Source organism: Electrophorus electricus, chromosome 6 (assembly GCF_041902795.1).
Source record: "Electrophorus electricus isolate QZ-2024a chromosome 6, ASM4190279v1, whole genome shotgun sequence".
Lineage (NCBI taxonomy): Eukaryota > Metazoa > Chordata > Actinopteri > Gymnotiformes > Gymnotidae > Electrophorus > Electrophorus electricus.
This window is the reverse complement of record NC_137502.1, coordinates 11606627-11632776: the sequence shown is the minus strand read 5'-3', so window position 1 is coordinate 11632776 and position 26150 is coordinate 11606627. Positions and strand designations below refer to the sequence as shown.

At 40.6% G+C, this 26150-nt stretch overlaps 1 protein-coding gene across 1 annotated transcript; it reads right to left on the bottom strand.

Moving 5' to 3' along the window:
- Positions 1-13898: 13898 nt before the first annotated feature.
- On the bottom strand, positions 13899-18537 carry lrrc4.2 (leucine rich repeat containing 4.2). Its single transcript, XM_027009658.3, has 2 exons — positions 17240-18537; positions 13899-17109 (listed from the first exon to the last, which is right to left on the bottom strand). Exon 2 carries the CDS (start codon positions 16986-16988, stop codon positions 15042-15044), a length of 1947 nt encoding a protein of 648 aa, XP_026865459.2. The 5' UTR covers positions 16989-17109; positions 17240-18537; the 3' UTR covers positions 13899-15041.
- Positions 18538-26150: the final 7613 nt, after the last annotated feature.

Genomic DNA, 26150 nt, shown 5'->3' with positions numbered 1-26150 from the left:
TTTCGTTCTCTTCTTGCAACCTCGTCTCCTGTCTTTCGTTGTGCTCTCCCGCTCTAATGATGCTGTGGTGTCTGGCAGGCTGTGCCAGTGATAAACAGTCCATGGTGATGAAGAGAGCAATGATGATAGAAGTGGCAGGCTGAATAATTCAGAGCTTGGCCAGAGAGACCTCAGCAGCTGAAGGAGAGGCTGACATTGGGCAGGCTGTTAGATGTTTGTGCACTTTCATGCACACACACACACACACACACACACACACACACACACACACACACACACACACACACACACACACACATACATGCTATATGCATGCATCCACTCACCAGTACATACAAAAACACACACAAATACATGCCATACAAGCTGTTTCTGTTCTTTGTTCAATGGTTAGTGCAGACACATTAGGTCACTATAAGACATCGTCTATATCGTCTACTACCCAGTGTGTGGGGGGTGTTCTCTATTGCACTCTTCCAGGTATACCCATAATAAACTAATGCTTCTGTTCTGTGTTTTATTTTTAGATAATGTGGTTAAAGTGTAGGTGTGTGTGTGTGTGTGTGTGTGTGTGTGTGTGTGTGTGTGTATTCACTTAGACCTTGTGCACCTTCTCTGACATGCACTCACCATCAGTAATGTATACATTCAACCTGATAAACATATGGCTAAAGGTCCTGTAGAAAGAGAGACACTGCAGAATTATACCCAGTAGCTCCATGTTTATGATCCACCTTTATCACTACACCTACCATTAAGTATAGCTACATCAGCACATGTCCTGTGGCTATAGAGAAAAACTTGCATTGCCTTGGGAGCAAGTAGTGGGATAGCAGAAAGTGAGCCCCACCATCCTGGAGATAGCCACTGCAAGCCCTGAAGGGACTGCTTTTATTAGGAATTCTACACACAAAGTGCTGCAGGTGCTGTTTGGGCTGGCAGGAGCCCTGAGCAGTGGGTCTGATGTCTTTTGTCCACTGGTGAAGGCTGCATATTCTGAGTCTCCATCTCACTATTTGGGCATGGGAAAGAAATCAGGAAACCTTTAGGAGGATTCCTTGTTTCCATTCACTTTTGCTTCTCCAGTAGAGAGAATTTGTAGCTGGCACCTTGCCTCCCCCTTAGTGAAAGCCAGGCACATCTGAGTGGGGAACACCTTTCTCTGGCCTTGAGGGGTGCTACTGTGCAAAATATGGGTGCTGAAGTTTGCTGGAGGGACTAGCTTCAGCACCATGGAGAGCAGCCAGTGATACTTGAGTGTCATTGGCACCATGGATGGCAGTCTAACCGCTGTCGGATTTGCCATTACAGGATTGGTGTCAGTAGTTCAGTAGGTTTCTGATCTGCTCACTGTGGACTCTTCTCACCATAAAATAATTTGTTATGAGATCTAAGCTGGTATTTTCAGGTTTTTTACATTATTTTAATTCAGGTTTCCTTTTTACTATTTCAAGCACATTTTGATGTGATCATGATACAAGCAAAATGCATGGAATTTTATGCCCAGATGTATCATTAATGCAAAGTGTTGTCTAGTGATGAATCTAGAACTGAGCTGGCTGGGTAAAGATTATGCAGGAAAAATTGATTGACTGCACATAACTGATACTCTTAAGAGCTCTTAGATGGATGTGTTGTTAATTTTACTTTGTGGTACCTTGTCTACCTGTCTATATATTCTTCGATTGAAATCAATCTTCTCTGTGCATATTGCATTGTTTTAGTAAATAAATCATCATTGAACAATATGTTAACATGTCACTCTTTTCCATATACACACAAATACATACATACATAACCATCCCAGCCCCAAACACACACTCACTCACACACACACACACACACACACACACACACACACACACACACACACACACACACACACACACACACACACACACACACAACAAACAAACATCTTCTTTGTGAATGGGTAGATACAGATGACATTTCCCAATTTCACACTTGCTTACCTATGACTGAGAGAACAAGCAGGAACATGAAGGACAATGGAATCTAAACAAGAGTGCAGCAGGAAGGGCAGACTGAAGGGAACAAATGTTGTTACATGTGTGTGTGGGACTGGGGATGTAATCCATGTTATTCCTCAAACATAATTACTTCATATGTACAGCCTGAAGCCAGTTATGTTGAAACCCCTCGATAGTCAGTCAATGTGAAATTGTATGTGCGGGTGTGTGCGCACATGTGTGTATGTGCCTGTGCGTGTACATGCATCGATGAGTGACAGAGAGGACATGCATGCAGTTATAAAAGTCAATGGATGTTTAATTCGCCTAGTCTATGCATGCTCCAAGCCATGCTGTGCTGAGAACAGGTGCTGTTTGCCTGGTGAGCAACACTGCGTGAATTAGAGGAGAAGGGGGGAGACAGAAACCCTCCACATGTGAAAGTCATGTTTTGAAAGGTAAATTATGCAATTAAATCGAGCTCATTGTCTACTCAGGCAATAGTAATAAATAGTAATAATGCCTACAGCTCTCTACCTAGCATCTGGTAGGGCCACATATACTTGCCTTTTTTCTTTTTTGTCCGAGTGTTTCTAGGGATCTTTCATGTCTTGGTATGAGTAAGGTATATGTGGTAATACCTTTAGAAAGGACAATATCTTAATCATAGTTTTTTTTGTTTTTTGTTTTTTTTTTTTTTTGGGGGGGGGGGGGGGGGTTATGACATATATCCCATGCATAATTTTTTTTAAACAGGAGCTTTGACTTATCTTCTATCATCTTCTGGGCATTAAAGACAACTGTGTTCTTTCCATAGCAGCTGGTAACTTTACTGTAAAATCTGATGATCCAGAACACTCACATTCCATTTCACTTTAACATGATAATGACTGTGATGCAGGCCCATAGTAAACAGGTTCACTGGGCCATCACCTGTTTCAGGCAGCAGTGGAACATCTGGAACATTTTGTGCTTGTACATCTCTCATATCAATTACATGTGTGTGCTGTGGTGTGCAGCACACTATCCACTCCCTCTCATCATTGGCCCCTTTCAGAGAACTATAATGTCATGTTTCTGTGCTGATTGCAAAACATTGTTAAGTAAAGATTTACAGTGAAGAATGCAAATGTTGTATAAACATATGCATATTATTGATTTAATAATGTTTTCTCTTTGAAATCTTAACGTGTTTTGACTCACACAAATTGTCAACAAAATAAAATGCAAACATCAAAGCAGTGTACCATGCTTACTGATAAATGCTCTTTGATGACACTTTTCATCAGGCACTCACAGCTGGAGTTGGAACTTTGTAATCTGGGTTAGGTCTATTTTGTGCATTGTCAGAGCCTGAATCCTTCACTTCCTGGTGTCCCTGCTGAGATTCAGCTTGGCTGTCATTAGTCTGTTTCCACAGAGACACACAGGAGCACACAGAAACATGGTTCTATCTGCTCTTTCACACAGACACGATGATTAGTTGAACATACAGGAAACACATGCCTTAGAGATCCATTTCTGCTTCCATGAAGGTCTTTCACAGGGCCAAGTCTGAACTTGACAGGGAGAGGAGAAAGATAGACTGGACAGAGGTGGCTGGATGGTGAGGTGGACCCTGAATGTCTTTCTGCTCAATCTGGCTTTGAAGGACAATGCTAATATTTTGGAAAAATAACACCTTGTTTCTTTTGGTTGACAAGTAGTGCATGTGGCAGTTTTATGGGTCTTAATATGAAAAACTTTCTGAAGTAGAATGTATTTCATATTTGTAGGCAGAACAGCTGAATGTAAATTTCTCAGATGGACAAATATGTTCTTTTATTAATCATAACATTATAACTGAAATTATAATATAACTGAAAAATGCATTTTTTAACTGTCATTATGTTGACCAGTGTCTTCAAAGTGAGTTCAGTTTGAAGAAATATAGTATCTATCTATCTATCTATCTATCTATCTATCTATCTATCTATCTATCTATCTATCTATCTATCTATCTATCTATCTATCTATATATATAATATATATAGATAGATAGATATATAGATATATATATAGATAGATAGATATATATAGATATATATATATATATATATATATATATATATATATATATATATATATATATATATAGAGAGAGAGAGAGAGAGAGAGAGAGAGAGAGAGAGAGAGAGAGAGAGAGAGAGAGCAACATTATGTTGGCATAAAACGACATTCTGAAATGATTACAAGGTGTTTAGAAATTCTGCAGACGTGTGTTGGTTTTCCAAAGACCACGCATTTAAAAAAAAAAAAAAAAAATTGTCACAGTCAGCTCACTTGGCTCCTATTACCATCTACTTCGGCAAATATCTCATAAAACCCCCCACACACTTCATGGTAGAAGTCTCAGTGTCATGCATTCCATGTCAACTGAATGAAACATGGGGATGTTTACCAAAGACTTCAAGCTATATTCACCCTTTCCATGCGCACACACCTACACACATACAAACATAACCCACATGCCCACAGATCTCTTTCTCATAAGTTAGGACTGACACGTGTCCTTACACACTGATCATCCTGAGAAACTCATGGCCCCTGCTCTGAGTGCAGCCCAACCCAGCTGGGTTGGGGTGGTGAGGCAATGCATAGCAGGGCAGAGGGCTGAGCAAGATCACAAGGCTTCAGACGGCTCGTGCGGCCACTCTAATGCGTATTGGGAAACAGGCAGCTAGGTCTTGAAAGTGATGGAGTAATCTGCTGCTGAATAATTCATGGCGACATGTGAAATGAAACATGGTGCCAGATTAGTGTTGTTCGGCTCATCGTTCCTGTCCCCTGTGGAGTCTGACACCAACACAGAGCAGTTTGCTCCAAAGCAGCAAGCAGCACTAAATCATAAGGATAAACATAGATGGGAATGGGAAGGAATTGGTTTTGTATCAATGCAGAAAGACAGCAGGTGCACCAGCATATGTAAGTGACACCCAAGAGCCCTGTTTTTTATTGTTTTAAATTACAGAATTGGGGAAAAAAAAAAACATTCTTTCCAATTTTTCAAAATGCTTTTTGGCATGTTGTTAAAAATACGGGTACCAATGTCAGACATTAATGCACTCCTTGTAAACCAGACTTTTTTGAAAGATGCTTGGATTCTTTCAGTTGTCAACTTTGCACATTGTGCAACATAGAAAATATGATTAAATGTTGTGCGACTGAAAATGTTCAAGGCTGCCAGGAGAGAGGTGATAAATTGCCAGAAAATGATTCAGTCCAAATACCATCACGGATGGGGCTGAATCGCAACTCAAGATTGCAATGTGTTTTCATATGTACACAGTCAACAGATTTTGTTTACATCTATTAAGATGATCGTTATCTAATGGAAGTTTACCAGTTGGGGGCTAATAACTGCTAGAGAGACATAACTGCATATCCAGGGCCCTTCTCAACTGTCCAGGGAAGAACATGCACACATTCATTATCTTGTTTACATGTTTTGCTCAGAAGACACAAAAACTTGACATCTTTGAATTTCTCTTTAGTTTTATGTTGGTTATGTTGTGTTTCTCTAGCTTGTGTTCTCCACAGTGTTCGGTACACATCACAAACCTCTAAACATCCCTGGAGGATGGAATCGATTGTTTGTGCCAGAGGCTATTCCAGAGGGCAACGCTTAAAATGCCTTGTCACTTTATTGTGCCAGCCAGCGAAGGAGCCCAGCTATAGGATTCCAGTGTTGTAGTCAGGCTGAGCAAACATGGTGTTTGGACCCTTAAGGATGAAATGGACTGAGACAGAGTTTCTTGATCCTGTTCTTGGGGACAATCCATGGATTTGCACAGTCCATGATTATGAACTGTTCCTTCATGCAACACACCTGAGACAGTAAATGGGTAATCACTGTAACTCGTATCCTTAATTACCTAGTTGATGTACATTAGCAACCAGAGAGGAGTAAAACTGTGAACAACTGTCCTTCTACAGCCAGGTTTACAATATATGACTTTTAACCCTACAATTTAGCTACAATTCACAGTTGAGCTAAATCTGTTTGTTGGCCATTCTTTGTAGATTTGGGGCACAGGGAGCAGACAGCACAGAAAATAAGGAAGTGCATGAGGCACAGACTTGAGCTTCTTATCTCCTAGTCTAATTTTGGACCACTTGGAATGTCCAACATTTGAGTCTTTAAACAGAAATCTGGATGTAATCTAGTAGACCCAAATGTGAAAGGGGTTCAATATCCAATGGAAATTAAGACAATGACAAAAGTACAAAAAGACATAAAGAAAAAAAAAAGCAAGCTGACAAACTATTTATGAACTTCCACTTTTCCATGTTCTAACTCCCTTATGCAAACATAACTAGTGAACTACAAGACTTCTCTCACTCCAACTTCACTGCCTTTTTTTTACATAGGCACAAATGGTAGCACAAGCTGTTGTACTGCTGTGTTTATTCTGCTATTGCCAGTAATGGGAGAGTACGTGCTTTTTTGCAGGTTCAGTGTGCTCAGTCCTGTTCAGCAACAAATTACAAGTTTGGAATTACGTGATCCTCATTTTGTCAGCCACTTTAACATTCTATAAAATCTGTCAGAAAGTGTAAGATACCCAGTCCTTTTATAGTCTTACACATTGAGTTTGTTAAGATCGCAAACATTTCATGTCCAGAATGAAATTAATACAACTCTCACGACCTCTTCTCTTCTTCTTTGAACCATACCTACATATAGCATACTGTTTTTATCTTAGCTGTTGTGGCAAGGCTGAGGTCACATTGGAGTCAGGCTATCTAGGGCCTAATTAACCCAGTCATAGAGGACAGCTCATTGCTGTGGTGAATGTCACTGAGGCCTTTACTGAAGTAGCTCCCAAAGGGATCTGGGCTAATTACAAATACTGCCTTAGCACTGGACGGGGCCATGAAGAGGCATCTGGGTAAGTGTTGTATGCCTGCTAATGAACCTGTGCAGGGAACTGTACTACGCAAAAAGCAGCTTAACCAGATTTAAGATTGAACTACCTAACATGTAAAGCCATGGCTCATGGTCTGGGGCCATGTGTGTAATGTAGTTTGTGCCGTGCAATCTGCAGTATTTTGAATGTAAAATGAAAACTTCTGTTCCAACATCTCTAGAGTAATGTCTTCTCCCATTTAATTATTTTGATGTTTGGGTAGGCATGGTTTACTTTCATTGTTTTCCCACCACTCTCTCACTCTCTCTCTGTTTCTGTTCTCTCTTTCTCTTTTTTCTTTTGCTCTCTCCATCTGTCTTCTGCCTCACTCTTTGTCCCCTTTCTCTTCTTGCCATCTTACATTTGAATCATTTGAGGTGAGACAAATTAATACTTGTCTAAGGAGGTCATGTTGATTGGCTCCATTTTGGAGCAGAGCAGTATAGTCGAGTGCTGAGTGCCATTGTGCTGTGTGCTCTCCCGGGCCTTCAAACGTGGGGATTAAGCTAAATGAGTTTGCCAGGTTCACTGTTTCCATCCTGTCAAGTCAACAAAAGAAAAGGTACTTTTGGGATTTCAATATCCTTACTCTGCAATGCTGGCACATTTGCTATTTGGACTTCATGTGTATATCTATTTTTAATTATGAGAGTGAATATTAAGAACCAGAGAAGAAGAGTATGATTTTGATTTGAATATTGAGAGCTGAGAGAAAAGGGACTTTTTGTATTATTTATTTTTTACTCTTTAAGCCTCTTTCTGCCTTTCTGTCTCTGTCACTCTCTCATTTTCTCTGTTTCAAGATGAATGCATTGATCTGATAGTGTTTCTTGAAGCAACGGATGGTGCAGGCTTTCAGGCTTTGTCACCATATGTAGAACTGAACGATTATGTTTGTCTCTAAACAGTAAGGAGAAAGAAATCGTATACTGAGAAAGCACTACTTCTCTCTTGCTCTCTCTCTCTCTCTCTCTCTCTCTCTCTCTTTCTGTCTCTCTCTCTCTCACACACACACACACACACACACGCACACACACACAAATCGATATTCCATATGTGAACCCATATAATAATGATGTGAATTGGGCTTTTGATTTGCACTCTGTTTTGGGTGTCAACCACACTCTGTATATTTTTGCTCTGAGCACAACTTAAGTGCAGCATTACTCTGCTATATTTCCAACCACCAAGTCGCACTGTTAGAGTTTTATATTCAGTGCTTCAATATTAATTCACTGTTGTCTTTTATTGTTTGAAGAAGTATAGTCTCTAAAATTATGCTTTAAAAAGCTACATCTTTGCCATTCTGCCTCCTAATCTTTCTTCTTAAATGCAAATGTTAAATTGCATAAAAATAAAAATGCAAACTGGTTAACTGATACAACACTTTCCACTTTTATTTATGTAAAGAAAATAGCTGATCAGATTGCCCCAGTCCATTGGTCATCTTACTGCATGAAATTATTTCTGTATGAAAAAAAGGGGCATACTCAAATATTCTAGTTGAGAAAGCCGGATAGTTACAACAGAATATGCATTAGGGTTATGACTACATGAACATGATTATAACCTGTTAATATGTGATTCTCTAATAATTCTCTAATAAAAGTGCCACTCTCTGCTGCATAAGCAGTCATCTGCACATATGCATTGCATTGCTTTGCGTTTAAACAGGGACAGCTCTATTTCTTTCACCAAGTCTTATGCTGGAAACTGGAAGTTTGAATTTACCTTTAACATATCCCAAGCTTGTTATAGTCCTAGCAATCAAAGTAATCCACTTTTACTGGTTAGTGTGTGTATTTCCATCTTTCCATCTGCCTTGGAAAGGGGAATGCAAAATTATATTTCAGTTCTATTGCTGAAATAAGGGTTTATCATAATTTAAGTTACTTTCTTAATCTTGTTATAATGGGAGAGAATATTAACTAGAGTAATACCAGGAGACTTTCATTTTTTCTTATTGAGGCCAGAAATATAAATGCACTGCAAATGTTTGAATTTGTGTAAGAAAGATGTTAACAAAGGTGTCTATAAATTATTTTTGATTAACATTTTCATGTCATTCTAAATAAAGTTTGATGGTAGTAAGGAGAGTAAAAATGTTCTGTTTTTCATGGGATTTCCCCATGAGAGAAAATATGCATATAATCATGATTCATCACAAAACTGTCACAATTAATCATGACTTAAAATGTAATCAGTTGTCATTTGACATATGTGCTGTTAGTAGGAGTAGGAGAAGTAGCTTTTGGTAGGAGAGTGGTTATAAACTTGACGTGAACAAACACTGAATCACTGAACATGGTGCTAGAAAGACTTTTAGCACAAACACGCACACACACTGGGTGAAGCCAGTGGTAGGAGAGAACTGTGACTGTCTCACTAACTGCTGAAAAGAGCTGCTCTGTCAGTATGGTTCCTTTCCTTCCTCCGCTTATGAACCCAGCCTTGATTGACTTAACATTACCTCAGAATAATGCCAGGAAAAGAGAAGGAAAGAGACAGACAGAGAGAGAGAGAAAGAGAGAGAGAGAGAGAGAGAGAGAGAGAGAGGATGGGAGAAAACAGAGAAAGTGTGGAACAGAGACAAGCAGAAACAAAACAGGGACATACTGAAGAGAGGGTATACACTAGAAAAGGTCAAGCGTGAGAGCTGAGTTAGAGAGAGACTTGGTGAAGAGAATCCCTAATTTAAAATACGCCATCGCCTTCCATTTGCCCCCAGCTAACTGTGACCAGAGAACACTCAGAAGTGTGCAAGGAAATGTACTCACTGCCCGTCTGTGCACTAGAGCATATGCTGCAGGTAATTACCTTATTTCCGTTTTGAGTGAGTGTTTCCTTTCGATCAGGCTTGGCTTGGCTATCATGTGTAATGAATAAATAGTCATCAACTCATTAGAGCAGATATTCACACCATTATGTAAACATGCAAAGAGTTTGTGTTGCCTGAGCCAGGATTACAATATTGTTATTGTATAACTTTGCAGTGAAGGAAATAATACTTGAGTAACAAAGTACATACCGTCCCTTTCTATATTATTAAAAGAGTTGCATTTTGCATTAACAGTAAAAATTGTTTGTTTATTTTTACACTATTTGGCAGATGCTCTTATCCAGAGCATCTTACATATTGATAAGCATGACAGTGTGTGATGTCTGACAGTCAAACCCATGACTATGGTATTGTTACAATCCTCTACCATGTGAGCTACCAGAACATTAACTAACTTTTCTTTCTTTCTTTCTTTCTTTCTTTCTTTCTTTCTTTTTTTTTTTTTTTTTTTTTGCTGTCTCCTTCATGATGTATCTTATCAGAATGTTGTCTGTGTGGTTATTTGTTGATATAATTTCAGAACCATGGTTTCACTACCCAACTTACATTCAGTAGTTGGATTCTGATGTTTAAATTTAAATTTGGATGTAAATTCAAATAATCCTCTTGAACTCATAGCATAAAAACACCATATACTTATTGGACTAATGAGATTATTATGCATATTAAACCTTTAGTAGTAACACATATTCAGTTAATGATAAAGGCTTAAATTTCAACTGAATCTGTTCAGAAATGAACCACTGATGACATCTTAACACTGTACTCACACTAGTTTACCATTCCCAGTGTAGCAGATGTGAATTCATATTTAGATTAGCTTGAGTAAGACTTCATAGTCCTTTGCTAGTTTGATGCACATATTGATGCACATATTTAGCTTTCAGAAATAAGCAGCACACTTTTAATTATCCTATTAATTGATAGATAAGTTAACCATTACATCATGCACAAACACACACACATACACACACACACACACACACACACACACACACACACACACACACACACACACACACACACACACACATACACACACACATATTCCAGCTCTCCTAATGCAGTTGCCCTCTATATTTCATGTGGCCTCCAAAATAAGTGGGCTTTATAGAGCCTAGAATGGGATGGCATTGATCGCTCCACACCTTCAGGCACAAAAAGTGCATTCGTAATGGCTTCTGTTCAGAAGTACTGCAACACTGCACCTGGAAAGCCTTTGAAATCCCACTGATTTCATCTTTACTCCACACATTACTGTCAGACAAAATTGTAGTTTTCATATATAGACAGAAGAATGGCTGTTTTTTTTGTCCTCTGCACCTCTATAGTAATTTTTATTTGCTCCCATGAATGCAAGTTCTCTATAAAGAACAATGACTACCCAATATCACACAAGCAAACACAAAACACAAAATTTTCATTTTTCTAGAGTCCTGATTTCGGACACACACACACACACACATACACCCACACACATAGGCACACATAGGTACACATAGGCAAACACTTCTGGTCAGGCACTGATGTGTAAAATTAGGACATCATATATGGCTGGTCACTTGTGTAATGCATACAGTATTAACTGTTTCATAACAACTGTGAAAAACAATGGGGCTGTTATAGCACTAATTTATATGTATTCCATTTGTTATGAAATACATTTTCAAAGCTTGCTTTTTATTTACCTGTCTAAGAATATTACCAAAACACCTCCATTAGTGTTCATTATTTCCTCTGATAGAAATCATATGTGGGAAACTTAAACATGTACAAAAATGGTCTTTTCCAGTTCCTGGCGTGTGTGTGTGTGTTTTATTCTCTGCTGCCCAATATGAAACAATTACCAATGATACTGTCTCGTGGTGAGGTTTAACTCACTGTGTAAGTCAACCACTATACAGAAATGACCATTTCAGTTGCATTGACCGCCTAAAATCCCACTACTCAAAAAAAAAGAGAAGTGATTTGCAACAAGGGAGACTTTCCTTTTCTAGGGAGACTTTCTGAACACCAATGCCAGTGGCAGTCACAGTACACTCCAGCTAGAGGAAAGACCACCAAGATCCAGACCAGACACTTCATTAACTGATAAACATCTGGTATGTGCTCTTCTCCACCCCACTCCATCGCCCTCCTCATCAGTATCTATCAGACTTCAGAAAACCAACATATCAGTCAGTGCAAGGGGGGAAATGTGGGTGGAGCGATCCTCAAATCTGTTGGGATAATTGTGAAGCTGATAAGTCTCCCATGGAGAGCCTATCAAACAGCAGCCGTCTTCTCCAGTAAGCACATCTTTAACCTGGACTCCTTGCTGTGGCAATGCTTACATGGAAAGTCAATAATTTCAGGTCAATTAGAATGATAAAAAAAGGAGCAAGAGGACAGGAGTGCAGTGATAAGCGTAATGACAGGAGACCATGTGCCCCAGGGCACCCGTGGCACAGAAGCATGGCCTACACCCATCATCCGCTTCATTCCCCAACATTCAAACTGGGGCTACTGACAGCCAAATTCTGATCATGTGGTACTGAATTTGAAGCTTGACTTCACCGTGTCTCATAGTGATGGGCGTTTAAAGCTTAAAAAGACTTCCTGCTCAGTCTGAATTGTATAAATGAAACCTTAATGACAAAAAATAATCAGTGTTGGTGCTTGTTGGCAGAGCACTGGGGAGTTTAAAACAAGGTGGCTCAAAATGTACAGATTTCATATAGAATTTTATAAGAAAAAATGCGTTTTTCATGCAGGCATGACAAGCACATTTAGCTGAAAAAAATAGGCTAAACTTGAAATGAACTTAATGTTGTCACCAGTACAAAAAAAAAGAAACCCTACTATTTTGTTCATTCTCCTAGACTAGAGAGCATGTCAAATTAACGTATGCAGAATGATTCTTCCTGGCATTAAAGATTAAATTTACAAGCCTCATCAGCCACAAATACAAGGCTGTACCATCAAGACATTTTCTTCTGAATAATGTAAAACCACAGAGCTGGTAATTATCTCCGTATATTATTGTATCTGTGTGTGTGTGTGGGGGGGGGGGGGGGGTTGTATGTGTGTTGCAACAGTGTTGTTCTGGTGTACTGGTGTGAGGGTATTGTGGCCTGAGTGTCCTGGGAGGGCAGTAAATTGCTGTGTGTGTGTACTAATGCGGGGTTAGTGCAGCTCTGAGCTGCGAGATACTCTGGCCCTGATTACAGTGTACACCCTCTTCCCCCTTCTCTCTATGCTAAAAATGTACAGCCTAATAGCACATTAGTACCCATTCAAGCCTAAAACAGCCTCAGCATTATGCACTATCATAAGAAATGATTTAATATTCAGCATACACAGAGTCAACTAAGAACACTGTAAAAAATCTGTGAAATGCCAAGACAGTTTTATATGAATTTAAGCAAATATTGTTAAAGGTCAGATGCTCAGAGGAAATCAAACATCCTAAGGGGGCATTTAAAATTGCCACTTTGTAGCAACAAAAAATTTGGTTCTGTAAGAATTATATTTAATATTAAATTTACGAGTTTGGTGGAAATGTGAAATTCAGTCAAAAAAAAAACAACATATTGAATTCACATAGACTTGATTAAAATCTAACACACACAAGCACAGGCATGATACCTAATTTGGTATGTGCTACAGGTTAAGTAGATCAATAATGGATGATATTAAAAGCTGCACTTAACCTTCTTAGCCAACTGCTTGAAATGCAGCTGTGTTACCTCAGCACTGAATGTCATTATAGCGGAACAAAAACAGTCCTATCAAATACCTGCCTAACACTCTGTTATTTCCTTTACTGTGTCAGAAAATCAGACTCCATTTTTAATATGTTGATGCCTCAGTTCTTCTTGTTATTCATTTCATCCCATTTTAGTAGCATGCCCGTTTTGTAGTCACTAGTGTGACCATATGCAATCACAAATACGATAAAGATCAGATTCTCACCACCACGCAGTTTGAATAAGATTCAAAAAAGTGTGTGGTGGAACTGCAGTCACAAATGTAGTTCATTCTGAAATGACATTTGATAAAGGCGCTTAATCTTCACTGCTTCCGTACAGTTTTGCCAACATGTTACAACTGCACACAAAATGTCTGCAGCAAGTAGGGAAAAAAAGTGAGAGGAAAGAGTTCTGTTTAGAGAAATACAAACCAAATGTTTTATTGTTGTAACCTCTGTAGACTCCTCATAAAAATAGTGTTGCTCAAAATAAGGACAAAGAAAATTCACGGTTTGAACGATCACCATAGAGGACAGCCCATAATTCACACATTCATTTGTATCCCCTTCTCAAGAGAAAGAATTGTAAGCAGTCATGTTAATGTTAACTTGCAGTACACCAATGTGTCATGGCAACTGTCTCTGCACTGTTGCAAATGAACACCCTTTTCAGCCCTTACTCCACTAATCTGAGGCAACTGTTGTAATACATTTACTATATTTTAGCCCTAAAAGCCACTCAAGTCTCAAGAAAGCATTTGGGGATCTTAAAAGTATGAGGAAAGTAACCGTAACAGAGAAAGAAATGGCCAAAACTACTGGGATTCACTGTTGGCAAATTTGTCAGGGTCCAATGGGACTTTAAGGGAAGAAGAGTCGGAAAAGATTACTTCCTTGTTTCTCACTGAGAAACAGGGGGCCAATAAAAAGGCTGGCTATTCCGCATATATGAAGTTAAACACTCACTGCAAAATAGCTCATTAGACCAAACCCATTTGGCTGATAGCTACTGAACAGCAGATTCTGGGGAACTTCCTTATCACTGCCTCAATATAGCCTGAATTTTGTGATGCTTAGTTCTGATATCTCTTTAACCAAACTTTTTTATTGCATGTTTGACATTTGGCACAATACAAATTCATGGTGCTTTTACAAGACAAACCTGTAAAAACTCTTATGGGGACAGTTGTGTAGAAAGATGGATCCTGTCTAGCATGGTCTAAAAACCTCAGGGTGCCCTTTTAAAACAAGTCTGACCCCATCTGTGGTGTCATGTCAGTATCTCCACATATTTCCATCTTAAATAGAAGTTACAAGTTAGAAAATAGTTTAAATTCATTTTTCATTTTTATATAATCTGCTTCTCTTACCATCCCATAGTGGATTAATTTATATATTTATATTCATATATTTATATATAAGCATGTACAAGAAAAACAGTCTTATCTTTGCACTGGGTACAAAAGTAATCGCTGTCTTTTCTTTGTGCATTCTATTGCATGTTTTCATGAGGAACAGAAGAGGGCTCAGAGGAAGAGAAAGTTATGGGAGTGTTAGATCTGGGTTTCCTGTACCTTCTCCTTTGTGTGAGTTTTGATCATGTAGGGTTCAGGGATGGTGCTGATGGTGGAGGGCCGAGAGGAGCGGTGCAGAGAGTTGCCAATGTTGTTCTCTGTCCAGGGAGCAGAATGTGCTGGTTTGTAGGTGCTGTAGCTGGGTTTGTACGTGCTGTTGCGATCTCTCAGGCCTGGCAGCACCATCCCCCCCTCTCCAGGTATACTTGTCCCTGGAGCACTGGGTGGGACGTTCTCCTCCATCTGAATGATCTCTATAGTCCTGGCAGCCGCCACTGTGCTCCTCTGCTGGTGTCGCTTGCGTAGCTTGTAGAATGCAATCAGCATGACAGCGGCAAGCAGTGTAACAGCGACGAAGCAACCAATAATAATCTTTGTAGTCTTCATCACCTCATCCAAGCTGGCGGGTGGACGCACTGTCCCTCGGACGGTCGGCACGCTGACCTGCCGGGGCGTCTGCAGCAGAACAGTGGGTGTGGAGATGAACACGGGCTGGAAGACAGAGGGCGAGGCCGTGACTGTCTTGGGCTTGATCACCTCCTCCGACGTGGGCTCCACCACCTCCACCGTCACTGTGGTGAAGTAGCTGAGGTGCTCCGAGGTGTTGAGTTCTGCCGCGCTCACGTTCAAGTAGGCAGACGCGTTTGAGTTCCCGGCCATGTTCGTCACCATGCAGGTGTACACACCTATGTCAGACGGAAGCACATTGGAGAAATTCAGAGTTCCGTCATTAAGCACATATATCCTTGGATGGTTGGAGCCATGGGTCAGAACTGTTCCGTTGGGAAGGAGCCATCTGACAGACGACATAGGGGCTGTGCGACACTTGAGCTCGGCCACTCGTTCCGCAGATATGTTAAGATCACGAGGAGCATCCAGAATAAAAGGAGCTGAGCACTGGAAGGTACTCTGGTCCAGCTCTACCAGGTAGCGCCCCCGCAGGTGGGCAGGGGTGTGGCAGCGGCCACAGCATGTGGAATTGGTTGGGATGTACTCTCTCAGCCACCAGGCCAGCCACACAACGTCACAGTCACAATGCCATGGATTGTGGTGCAGGTGCAGCTCTACCAGATAACACAAGGGTGTGAAAAGGTCATGGGGCAAAGAGCTAAGGTTATTGTGAGCCAGGTTGAGCTCAACCAAGGCTGTGACATCATCAAAAGCATTTCGCTCCATTGTGGTGATCCTGGAGTTCATAATCCAGAGCTTTTTGAGGGATTTTAGACCCCTGAAGGATCCAGGTTTGATCTCTGGAAAGTAGTTTTCTGACATCTCTAGTTCCTCCAGCCCCACCAGTGGGGAGAGGACAGGTACCTCCCGCAGATTACACATTCCAAGGTTTAGGTATTTCAAGTTGTATAATCCCTCAAAAGCACCCTCAGATATATACTCCAGTTTCTTTAGTTCACCCAAATCCAGACGCATGAGCGAGGGGACACGGTTGAATGCATAAGATGGGATGCTTTCGATAGGGTTGTTCCTGAGCCATAACTCCCGCAGTTTAGACAAGTACTCGAAAGCACCACTGGGGATTACGGTCAACCGGTTATCAAAGAGCTCCAGGGTGTTGAGATTGGTGAGACCATTGAAGGCCCCTACTTCGATCTGTCGAATGGAGTTCCTACCAAGCTGTAGCACCTCCAGGTGGTGCAGATGCCGGAAGGTGTCAGCCTGGATTATCTCGATGCTATTCTCCATGAGGTTGAGGTGGCGTGTGTTGGCAGGGATGCCAGGGGGCACTCGGACCAGGCCGCGCCTCGTACACACCACCTTGCTGAACTGGTTACTGCAGGAGCAGACAGCTGGGCAGTTCTGCGGTCCAGTGGGGGCGGCGCACACACTCCACGCTCGCACCATGAGGTAGACTGCACAGAGCAGGGCTGCGTTCCAGACACGGTGCACAGTTACCTGCCACAAGAGACTCATGATGTGGCGCGTTCATAATTCAACATCGTGTGGGGATTCGTCTTGGGAACGGAGAACAGTGGCCCTACCCTGGTTTGAGCAAGACTCTGATTCTGTTTTCCATCGACAGTGCAGGATGGTGCTGTTTTAAACACAAAGAGTAGACAGACAGAGTGTGGGAGCAAGGGAGGGGAAAAGAGAGAGCGCAAATGGTTAGAGAAAGAAAAAATAAACAGCAGTGGAAGAAATAAGTTTAAATATAAAATGCTTACCTCATTAGTTCAGAGTTCTCTGTTGTACCTCCCCTTTTATTTCACACAATCCTCACTGCGGTCAGCAAGATGTCTGCAACATTTTGAAATATTTCTTTTTCAAAAAGTAAACTGGAGTGTGAATGACTTTGACAAAATGGCTCCTTTGAATTCCAGAGAGAAGGAGTGTTTAGGAAAACTGTTCCAAGACGTAAGGCCCAGTGAGCTAAGCAGGTGCACAGTTCCAGTCAGATTGCACGAGATCTCTCAGCCCCCCCACTGATTGTCCTTGGAAGCCAATGCTGAATACCGCTGGACATTTTTCACAAGACTGCATTGCCAAACTGCAATCACAATAAACTGTAGCAAAGGAATGAAGAAGAAGAAAAAGAAGAAGAAGAAAAAGGAGAAAATAAAAAAGAATAGAGTGGGGAATGAGGTCCCAAGTCTTTTACGATATCTTCCTCTGTTAAAGACTAACCAGTTTCTCAGTTTGCTGTTGTCCACCTCCTCCGACACTTGTCCAGTTGATTAGCTGTGCACTGAGAAATACAAAAAAGGCGAACAAACGCACACTGCGGACATTCTGTCTTGCTTTTTTTAACTCACCGCGTTCTCCTGCCCGTCGCTGTAGCAGCTGCGGACTGCCGTGTGCACAGTTAGCAATAATCCGTCAATTTCTCTGGAGGGGGGCTCGGGGGTGGTGGTGCGGGAGCACGAGGGGGAGGAAGGGGGCAGTAGCGCAGCAGTAAAGCTCTGTGTAGCAGTCGTTCCTTCCTGCTTTCTCCCTCTCTTTCTCCCTCTCTCACGCCGTCTTTTCTCTCACCGTCTCCCTTTCTTCCTCTTTCTTTTTTTTCCTCTCTCTCTCTCTCTCTCTCTCTCTCTCTCTCTTTTCAGTGTCAGAAAAGGAGCAACTGATCCTGCTCTGTGGATGTGCAGTTGATTTTCAGAGGGCTGTCTCGAAGACGACTCTGTAGCGTGTTCCCCCTGGTGCAGATCTTGCAGTATTCCTTTCTTCCCGCGTCTTGAGGTAGTAAGTTGTGGCTGTTTGCCTGCTCTGCCTGTGGGCTGGCCGGCGTTCTGCGGCGCAAGCTGGGCAAGCGTGAGGAGAGAGAGAACAAGGCAGAGACACACACATGCACCCAGAGAAGAAGCCTGTCCACAGCAACAGTCCTTACCCCTTCCCCAGCATTCAAGCTCCACACTCTCTTTTTCTCTTTATATGACGGGGCTGCGGGCAGCTGAGGCGCTCTGCTCTGTCTCCTCCTTTTGTCCTTCAGTGGGAACGTGAATGTACTGCTGACGCATCCCGCTCAGAGCAGTGCACTGGTTTGATGCAGTGTTCCTGTGTATTAACACATCCACCCCCTCCTCTCTTCTGTGCTCTGCCTCTCTCTCTCACTCACTCTCTCTCTGTCTCCCTCTTTCTCCTTGCATTCTCATGCGCACCATCTCTAACTCTTTTCACTCAGTCAGTGCATTTACTTTTTAAAATAATTTTACTATTGTTTTTTTATCTTATCCTTCTCTACAATAACTCTCTCTCCCTTTCTCTTTCTCTCAAATATTCACCCTGTTTCTCCTTCTGTAAGCTCTAGTGGGACTGGTTTGACTAAGATAAAACAACAGTCTTCCTGTACCTGCAAAGGTGGTTGTTACAATGAGTAATTTGTCACCCACCACCCCCACCCCTCCCCTGGAGTGTTCCCAAACCATTATATTTAAACATGAAAATGTGAGAACTGTTGAAATTGTGAGTTTTGCATAATGCATTAAATTTTTTTTTCTATTACTTTTCCTCTCTCTCATTCTCTCTCTCTCTCTCATTCTCTCTCTCTCTCTCTCTCTCTCTCTCTCTCTCACACACACACACACACACACACACACACACACACACATCTGGGGCAATCTCTTGGGAGACATAGCATACACGGTAAAAGTGCAAGTATGATATCATGACTGCTGACTGTGCTGCTGTCTGTTGGCAGGCTGGTCCTAAGGAATACCCACAATGAAAAGACCTGCTATAGTAAAAAGCAAAAAAGTCTAAAGACCTGCTATAATAAAAGGCAAAGAAATCTAAATAATCATAATGGTTTGAGGGCAGTACAAGAGTGGTAGTAAGCCACAACTTAGGTAGGCAGCCAGGTGCAGATGGAAAGAGAAAGGGTACAAGGGTAAAAGTTGGTATGATGTAGCCCATTTCCTGACATTAAATACCATTTGAATGCAAGAGCAGCAGTAAAGAGTCCAACATCCTCTTGTTCTTAGTCACACTGTAGTTAATTGCCCCTTGCCCATCCATTGATTCAAGCAGGCAAAAGACAGTCCAGTAGTTTATACCATGCCCAGGGTCTCTATCTGCCCAAATAGAATGTTTTCAAAACTTCGGTTAAGGTAAATAAACTAATGCAATGAAAACAGTGGTATTTTCACACCTGACAGTATAGAGTATAAGTTTCACTAATGTAACTAAATAATTTTGAGTCTATTTATTTCTAATTTATTTTCATTCATCATTTACACTTTCTGAACTGATGATACTGGTGTCATTTATTGCTGTCATTTACTCGTGCCATCTGTAATGATCATATTAGTGTCTTTTGCACTTCATGAAATAAATGATAAATGGTGTTTTATGAAGGCTTCGTAAATCCCCCAAATGAATTATACACAGACTCAGTCTGGGCAACAACATGCCTCCAAACCCTGGACCCAATATAGTACCTCTGCATGACGAAGTCTTCAGACAGGGCTGAACTGGCCTGCTGTCTCTGTCAGCTGTGGTCTGGGAAACAGTGCAGGGTGATATTACTCAGGGGACGTTTGTTCTCTCTCAGGAGTCCAAATGTCTCAGAAGCCCAGCTGAGTCCTCTATACACACTGCTGTTCTGTCTCCATGCCTGAGTATGCTTCTGACAGCATGCTCTTGCTAAAAGCTATCTTCATGCAAACTTTACATTTATTTTTATGCTTCTTTGCATTCATGTTTATGTTCTTTTATAGAAAGCTGAGCAGTTCATTGAGCATTAATAGTATATGTAGAAACATACACCATAATGTTTTTCTTCCTGTTATGAGAGGGAAACGGGCACTGCTGATTGCTCAGCTCTGGACCACAGTGCGTTAAACTACACTGTACCATTCAGCACTGGCGATGTAAGTATCTACTGCTCCATTTATAACTGGCAGCCAGTGGAAGTGATAGAGCACCAGACAGACTAGGCACTCTGTAAGTCTCCTCTTCATGCTGAGCTAACAGGACAAAGTGGGGCTTTGGAAAGAGTATTAGACTGCTAATTGTCTCCTAGCAAGTTAAAGAGAGACTCATGGCACTTTGAGCAGGAGCAGAGCAGACTTTTACATTAGGGAGCTGTATAAATTAGCCCAGCTAGGCTGTAAGGCGATTGGTTTGGCCTTCTATTTAACAGCCCAGCAGTGGAGGTAATTGATATCCATGGTGCCGACTCCAGTGCTAATGTCATTATAGAGGTCATATGCGTGGAAAGGTCAGGAGGCACATTGAGGATGTGACTTCCCCCTCCCAGATTCGCTCCAATTCACAACTAGCTGCTTGGCTAACAGGCGGTTTGACACAAGCAAAATGGCATGGTGGAAATGCTAGCCTAACCGCTCCCATCCTTTGCTACGGTAGCATGTAACATGCAAAGATCTATGGTATGACATTTCAGGTCATTGATTATAAAGCCAATGACATTAACGAGAGCATAGAGCAGTTATGGATGATAATAAGGGCCAATGATTTTCTGCATGATAAACCAGTAGCTACAGGAGTGAGAATAAAATACATTGCTAACTAAATGTGGCTTTTGTGGAAGCTAATGACTCAGTGGCTACTTCCAGGTTTGTAGTATCTCTATGTGCTTTGCAGTCAGCATTGGTGTGTGCTCTGTGCATGCACATTTGATCTGTTTTGGTAACCTGGTTTGTGGGTGGCAAGTGTGCAGACCCTCAAGGGTGAGGGGTGAAGAAGCCAGTGCAGTAGAGGATGGTGCAACACACCTGTGTCAATACTGCACTTACCCTGCCCCACTTCCCCAGGTCCTGTGCCTGTGCAGATTCAATTTGTGGCACCCCGTGACCCAGTTTCCAGGCTGCTGTGCTTGGCGGTCACTGTGAAGGGTGTCAGGGATACACAACCGACTCTGGGGGGTGGGGGTAGGTGGGAGCAACACGCAGTGCAGAGCATTGCCAGTGTGGCGCTCATTTGCTTTTAATGCTACTGCACCAATATACACTTCATTACTGTGATTACTGTAATGTGCTGATCATAAGGCATGTTTGGTGTTACAGAAGAGGATTGTGTTGGGTAATCAAAGGGAGGCGGTAAGCAGAGAGCTGGCACTGTGATCCTCTATGCTTAGCGTAGCATATTAGCAAAATGCTGTTCTTAGGCCTTTGGGCTCTGAAACATCAATGTAGGCTGTAATGATGAAGCTCTATTTTGCTCATCTTCTGCCCCAGTATTATAATTGTGGGGATTTTTTTGGGGGGGATAGGTTTGATTTATTAGCTGTCTGATCCTGCTAACCCTCATCAACCCTCATGGTGGCATGGTACATGGAGAGATGAAGATGCTGGAAAGGTGAGTCTCCACTTGACCTCTTCTCTCTGTTCAGCCCTGTCTCATGAGCCACAGAGGTATCCAAGCTAAACTAATACAATGAAAGCAACATTTCACCCTCTCCTTCCAATTCAATTACAAATCTGTATATTTCAAATTTGATCAAATGCGATAAATCTTCAACATTTTCTTTTTTGAAAATGTCTTAGAACATAATTTTTTAAACTAGGTATTTAATGTTTATGAGGTGGACTAGCAGAAATGTGCATTGCTTTGTTTTGTTTTTGTTTTCATATTTGAGTACTAAACCCTGTCTAATCATATTTGTGATTTTGATTCCCTCTGTGATTGATTTCACATGTCTGAATTAATGCTTATTTCCTGTTTCCTTTTTGATTATTACCTTAATGCTGAATTTGTGGAGCAGCTTCAGTTTTGTGTTCTTTATATACTAATGACCTTAATTATTTGGAGTCCTGCTTTGCCATTATGCCATTTAGTAGACAGAATTTTCACTTTCCCTAGACAGGGACAAGTACAGAGCATAATACAGATTCTGACTTTGTACTTACAGATAATTGCTCAAACATTGGAAAAAGATGTATAATATCTATTGTGTCAATGGAAAGAATATACTGATCATGTGTAATAGATAACATGTTTAATTTGCAATGCACTGCTTATTAAATTTTCAATATACAAGTATTTTTGGTCTTCTTTTAGAATAGTGCAGCACTAATGTTAGTGTGGGGGCTATGATCTGTGGTGTAGTCCACTATAATCCAATAGAGGAGGAGCAGCTAAGATCTCAGTCTTCACTGCCAATCAGGGATGAGCTGCAGCCCTCTCTCCAGCAGGGGTGTGCAAATTGGAAAGCAGTGAGGGCTGATTTGTGACTCATTTTAATTCCAATAGTGTGTGTCTGCCCTGCCAGGCTTGTAGTCTCAGACACTGTGCTCTATACTGTTAGACTGGGGTTGCTACATGAAATAAAAAGAGAGGAATTTCTCATGCAAAGCAATTACCCTTGTAGTTTTTAAAGATTTTCTTTTTTATTCAAATCCTTCTCAATCACATGCAAATGATACATTTACATGTACAACTGTGATTGGCTGAGTGACATTAACATTCCAATAACGTCTGAATTCATTATCCTTGCATTGCTGTGCCAACAGTTAACAAAAAAAGGACTAAAAGGGACTTTGTTGGTGTTTGATGTTTGGTGAAGAGATTATTTTGAGTTGCACGAGACCTTGAATCTTACATTTAACACAAAACGACAGCTATGAAAATGTCTTGACAAATTTGCCAGTTTGGGAGATGGGGCAATTCCTACATAAGGCAAGGCAGCATTTTCAGTTCTACTTATGTTGGAAACCATTAAGGAGTTGTCAAGTAAATTAATTAAGCATTGACAGAAGGAGGCCAGGGCTGCTGTTGATGTACAAGCCCAGACTGTACTGAATATGCCTGCACCATGCTTCTATTATAAGGACTGCATGTGTTTACATCATTCAACTCACGGATATGCAACACTAATATATGAGTCTGAGGATAACATCCAGTTTCAAAGATTCATGTGTGTGAAATGTTGAGGTATTCTGAATGTAAGAGAAAGAGAGAGGAAGTATTTTGACTGTCAGCTTGCAATCCCCTCTTCAGCATGGAGCCATGAGGCATTTTTGTGTGTGTGTGTGTGTGTGTGTGTGTGTGTTTGTGTAAGAGGTTGAATTTTTCTCTCACTAGCCAAATGGGCCAAAGTACCTCTTAAATGTGGAACAGGACTGATGTTCCACTAATTACCGGATAAAAAGCTTCACTTAGACTTCTTTTTCTATCAGTGACCTTGATCGTTTAATCAATTTTCAGTAAAAATAGCAATGAATATATATAATTATATATAGTTGAAAATTTTTGTTTCTGTTTATTAAATAAAATCGTCCTGTTTGGCTTCAATGAAATATAACATTTTAGAAGCCATCCATTAGAATCTGGAAAATTCCAAAGGGTTCTTACATTGTTACTTATAACGGTACTTAATTAGATAGCTATCCACTTTAACTACATAAAACATTGTCATGTTAACGCTTCCAAATCACTTTTCAATTAGGTTTGTAATGTATCTTTGTGGTCACAAGGAACTGGTTAGCTATCTGATTATTATCCGATTATTCAGAGGTAGTCAGATTTGAAATGCATCTTTGGAACATTTACAGTGCATCTGGAAAGTATTCACAGCACTTCACTTTTTCTACATTTTGTTATGTTATGCCTTATACCAAAATGGATTAAATTTATTTTCCCCCTCAAAATTCAACAATTTAAAAAGATTCCAAATACCCCATAATGACAAAGTGAAAAAAAAAGTTTGTTTGGAATTGTTGCAAATTTATTAAAAAAAAAAAACCAAAAAAAAAAATGTACATAAGTATTCACAACCTTTGCTATGACACTCAAAATTGAGCTCAGGTGCATCCTGTTTCCACTGATCATCCTTCAGTTGTTTCGACAATTTGATTGGAGTCCACCTGTGGTAAATCCAGTTAATTGGACATAATTTGGAATGGCACACACCTGTCTATATAAGGTCCCCTAGTTGACAGTACATGTCAGAGCACAAACCAAGCAATGAATTCCAAGGAATTGTCTGTAGACCTCCGAGACAGGATTGTATCGAGGCACAGATCAGGGGAAGGGTACAGAAAAACTTCTGCAGCATTGAAGGTTCCAATGAGCACAGTGGCCTCCATCATCCGTAAATGGAAGAAGTCTTCCTATAGCTGGCTGCCCAGCAGAAAGGCCTTAGTCAGGAAGGTGACCAAGAACCTAAGGGTCACTCTGACAGAGCATCATATTCAAAAAGACTTGAGGATGTAATTGCTGCCAAAGTATTGAGCAATTGCTGTGTGTAACACTTATGTACATGTGATTTATTTATTTTTTTTATTTTTTTTATTTTTAATACATTTGCTACAATTCCAAACAAACATTTTCCCACTTTGTCATTATGGGGTATTGTGTGTAGAATTGAGGGAAAAAATTTATTTAATCCATTTTGGAGTAAGGCTATAACATAACAAAATATGGAAAAAGTGAAGTACTGTAAATACTTTCCAGATGCACTATACACTATAATTGTTTACACACATTTTTTATGTGGTCACTAGTAGTCAGATAGCTATCTGATTAAGCTTTGATTACTTAAGACTTTTTCATGCCTTATTATCCAAGATAGGTTTCATTTATATGTTACATTCATCTGTATATGTTGCATGTCGTACATTTTGCACATCATAGGAAAAAGAAATTCTGTGAGACTCAAACTACTCCTATGAGGCCCTTTAACACAGTCATTAAAAGTGACTGTTACTTGTCTTCAAAATGAAGGACACTTAAGTACATGCACTGGGAGACAAAATTGTAAGAGTAGGTTGATCAGCCATCTACTGAAAGATTGTATAGCAACCCATCAGAATACCCAAAGAAGCTTCCACTGCTGACAGTGGTTTTCTGAGGCTTTTCTCTCAGACTGTAATTAAAAACAGGTTTTGCATCTTATAGACAAACGGCAGCGTGATGTATGGACAGGGCAGTTCTACATGAGAAGCAGAGACAGTTGAGAAAGAATAGATAAGAGATAGGTGAAAATATCTGTGGGGGCTCAGCGATAAATCCTTTAAACTGGAGGTTCTGACCTGTGGTAATATGTTTCCTATGCAATGCAATTCTGGATTTCCCTGAGGTGCTCTGTACCTCTATGGAAGAAAAGCATTCAGCAGCTTTCTCTAAATTGAAGTCAATAACAGCCCACCGTTTATTAAGTGTTCTCAGATACTCCAGGCAGTGTCGGCACGAATGGTGATTGAGCTCTGAAAATATAGCAGACTAATAGGAATTGATCTATTGCTCTATGGTTGAGAAAGGCAACAAAATAAAAATATCAACTTTTTAGCAGTAATCAAATTTTGCTTAACTGAACTATGGTGTGAATATATTTAGAATAAATCTTCATTTCATAATACTTTTTAATAAATTTGCATTTTCATTTGGGTTATGGGATTACAGGAGACACTCCCACAAATGTCAGCATGCAGGGGTTTTCAAGAGTCCGGGAGGCAGTGCAGGTGCAAAGGATTACATAGCACATTTTGAAATAGCTAATGGTAGCTAGTCTCAGTTTAAAAAAAAAAAAAGTCTTTTAGCATGTACCTTTTGCTCTAATATACCTTATATTATATCCTTAATTTCTAGGAGAATTTACACAAGTGAAATGGAATTGCCAGAGAAAATAAAATATGTTGTATTTACAAATTTTAAAAACCTTAGTAAATAAAGTAACCAAAGATG